The sequence below is a fragment of the Octopus bimaculoides genome, chromosome 29 (assembly GCF_001194135.2).
Source record: "Octopus bimaculoides isolate UCB-OBI-ISO-001 chromosome 29, ASM119413v2, whole genome shotgun sequence".
In the NCBI taxonomy this organism is placed as follows: domain Eukaryota; kingdom Metazoa; phylum Mollusca; class Cephalopoda; order Octopoda; family Octopodidae; genus Octopus; species Octopus bimaculoides.
This window is the reverse complement of record NC_069009.1, coordinates 4164961-4167283: the sequence shown is the minus strand read 5'-3', so window position 1 is coordinate 4167283 and position 2323 is coordinate 4164961. Positions and strand designations below refer to the sequence as shown.

The window sequence follows — 2323 nt, the reverse complement described above, 5'->3', positions numbered from 1 at the left end:
TGGAGCCTGGTGTAGCCATCTGGTTTCACCAGTCCTCAGCCAAATCGTCCGACCCATGCTAGCATGGAAAGTGGACGTTAAACAACGACGATGACGATGGTAGTTGAGAGATAGGTCAATTATTCTCCTGAATTATTTTCTTATTCTGTCCATTAGTTTGCCTACAATGAACGAGCGAGATCGTTGCCAGTGCCCCTGGACTGGCTCTTGTGCGGGTGGCACATAAAATGCACCATTTTGAACGTGGTTGTTTCCAGTACTGCCTGACTGGCCTTCGTGCGGGTGACACGTAAAAGCACCCACTACACTCTCTGAGTGGTTGGCGTTAGGAAGGGCATCCAGCTGTAGAAACTCTGCCAAATCAGATTGGAGCCTAGTGTAACCATCTGGTTTCACCAGTCCTCAGTCAAATCGTCCGACCCATGATAGCATGGAAAGCGGACGTTAAACGATGATACAATCATTAGTTATATACCAATGAGAAAAAGGTAAGAATTTACTCTACAAAATGTAGGGTCATAATGGAATGAAGAAAAATGAGGGTCATGCATGCAGTACTAGTTGTTCTGTATGCATTATGACCCTATATTTTGATATAGCTCCTGCTCTGTATGAATAGCAACATGTTCAGTGAAGTGGCTTTTTTCAGAAAATGATTTACCACAGATACCACAGTGATATAAGTTTAGTCCTGTATGAATGCGTTTGTGCCTAGTTAAATGTCCAGTTTCAGAAAATGATTTGCCACAGATATCGCAGTGATATGGTTTCTCTCCTGTATGAATGCGCTTGTGAGTAGTTAAGGCATGTCCATGAGAGAATGACTTACTACAGATGTCACACTGATATGGCTTCTCACCAGTATGAACGCGGATATGTCTTGTTAAGACTCCATTTTCAGAAAATGATTTACCACATATGTTGCATTTGTGTGGTTTGTCTCCAGTATGAATACGTTCATGTCTAGCTAAATGACCAGTGTCCGAGAATGATTTACCACAGATGTCACAAGGATACGGTTTCTCTCCTGTGTGACTGCGTTTGTGAATAGTTAAGTTATGATTCTCGGAAAATGATCTGAAACAGATATCACAGTGATATGGTTTATCACCTGTATGAATGCGGATATGTCTTTTTAAGGAACTATTTTCAGTGAATGATTTATCACAAATATCGCAGAAGTATAGTTTTCCTCCTGTATGAATATATTTATGTTTTGTTAAGTGCACACTTTGAGAGAATGATTTGTCACAAATGTCACAACAATATGGCTTTTCTCCGGTATGAATGCGTTGGTGAGTAACTAGGTTATCTTTCTGAGAAAATGATTTACTACAGATATCGCAGTGATATGGTTTTTCTCCTGTATGAATACGTTTATGTCTAGTTAAGGTACCGTTCTCAGCAAATGATTTATCACAGATATCACAGAAATATGGTTTTTCCCCCGTGTGAATGCGTGTGTGTTTAGTTAAGTGAACACTTTGAGAGAACGACTTATCACAGATGTCGCAGTGATAAGGTTTTTCTCCTGTATGAATACGTTGATGAGTAGTTAAATAGTCCTTTTGTGAAAATGATTTATCACAGATGTCACAGTGATATGGCTTCTCTCCTGAATGAATAGATTTATGTTTAGTCAGTTTGCTATTTTGAGAAAATGATTTACCACAGATATCACAGTGATGTAATGTTTTCCTTTTCTTATTTTTTACATCATCAGGAAAGTCAATATTTTTAGCCTCTGTTTCACATTTAATCTTGATTTCACTCGACTCATTTTCCATGATTTTTCTTTTCGTATCACAATATACACAAGTTTTCTTCCTTTCGTTGTTGTACTTTGTTTGTGACAACTATTACTACTGATATATTTCCATCAAATGTGATCTTTGTTGATATCTGAAGAGGTTGCAAAGTCCTTCGCAATCCAAGTTTAATGAAAATACAAACTCAGTTTGTAATTTTTAAGGCAGTGAATAAAACAAACACTCAATCTATGTCCTAAAAAATTATTTATCAAGAATTCACCATAGATTTTATCCAGTCTGTGTAGCATTTAGCCTTGAAAATAAGATAAATATTGATGATTTATCTTATGTAAACACTTCTGTGCTTCTCCTGATATTCTGAAATAATAGAGAAACAAGAATTTAAGATAATGAAGATACTTAAAAAATAGAGATACAACATTGAAAATTTTGCTTTTTATAAAGAAAAATTAGACATAAGCACTCAAATGAAATAAAAGGACTTATCTATCCAATGTTTTTTTCCATTTTAAAAGGTATATATATATATATATATATATATATATATATAT

General features: G+C 35.8%; 1 protein-coding gene across 2 annotated transcripts in view; it reads right to left on the bottom strand.

Annotated features, from left to right (window-relative positions):
- Nucleotides 1-6: 6 nt before the first annotated feature.
- The window catches only part of LOC106878260 (zinc finger protein 271-like), a 29000-nt gene continuing 26683 nt past the window's right edge, over nt 7-2323 (bottom strand). For both annotated transcript variants that reach the window (XM_052977955.1, XM_052977957.1), the window contains one exon: nt 7-2129. In XM_052977955.1, coding sequence (XP_052833915.1) covers nt 576-1787 — 1212 coding nt within the window. In that variant the 5' untranslated portion in view covers nt 1788-2129 and the 3' untranslated portion in view covers nt 7-575. The remainder of the gene's footprint in view (nt 2130-2323) is intronic.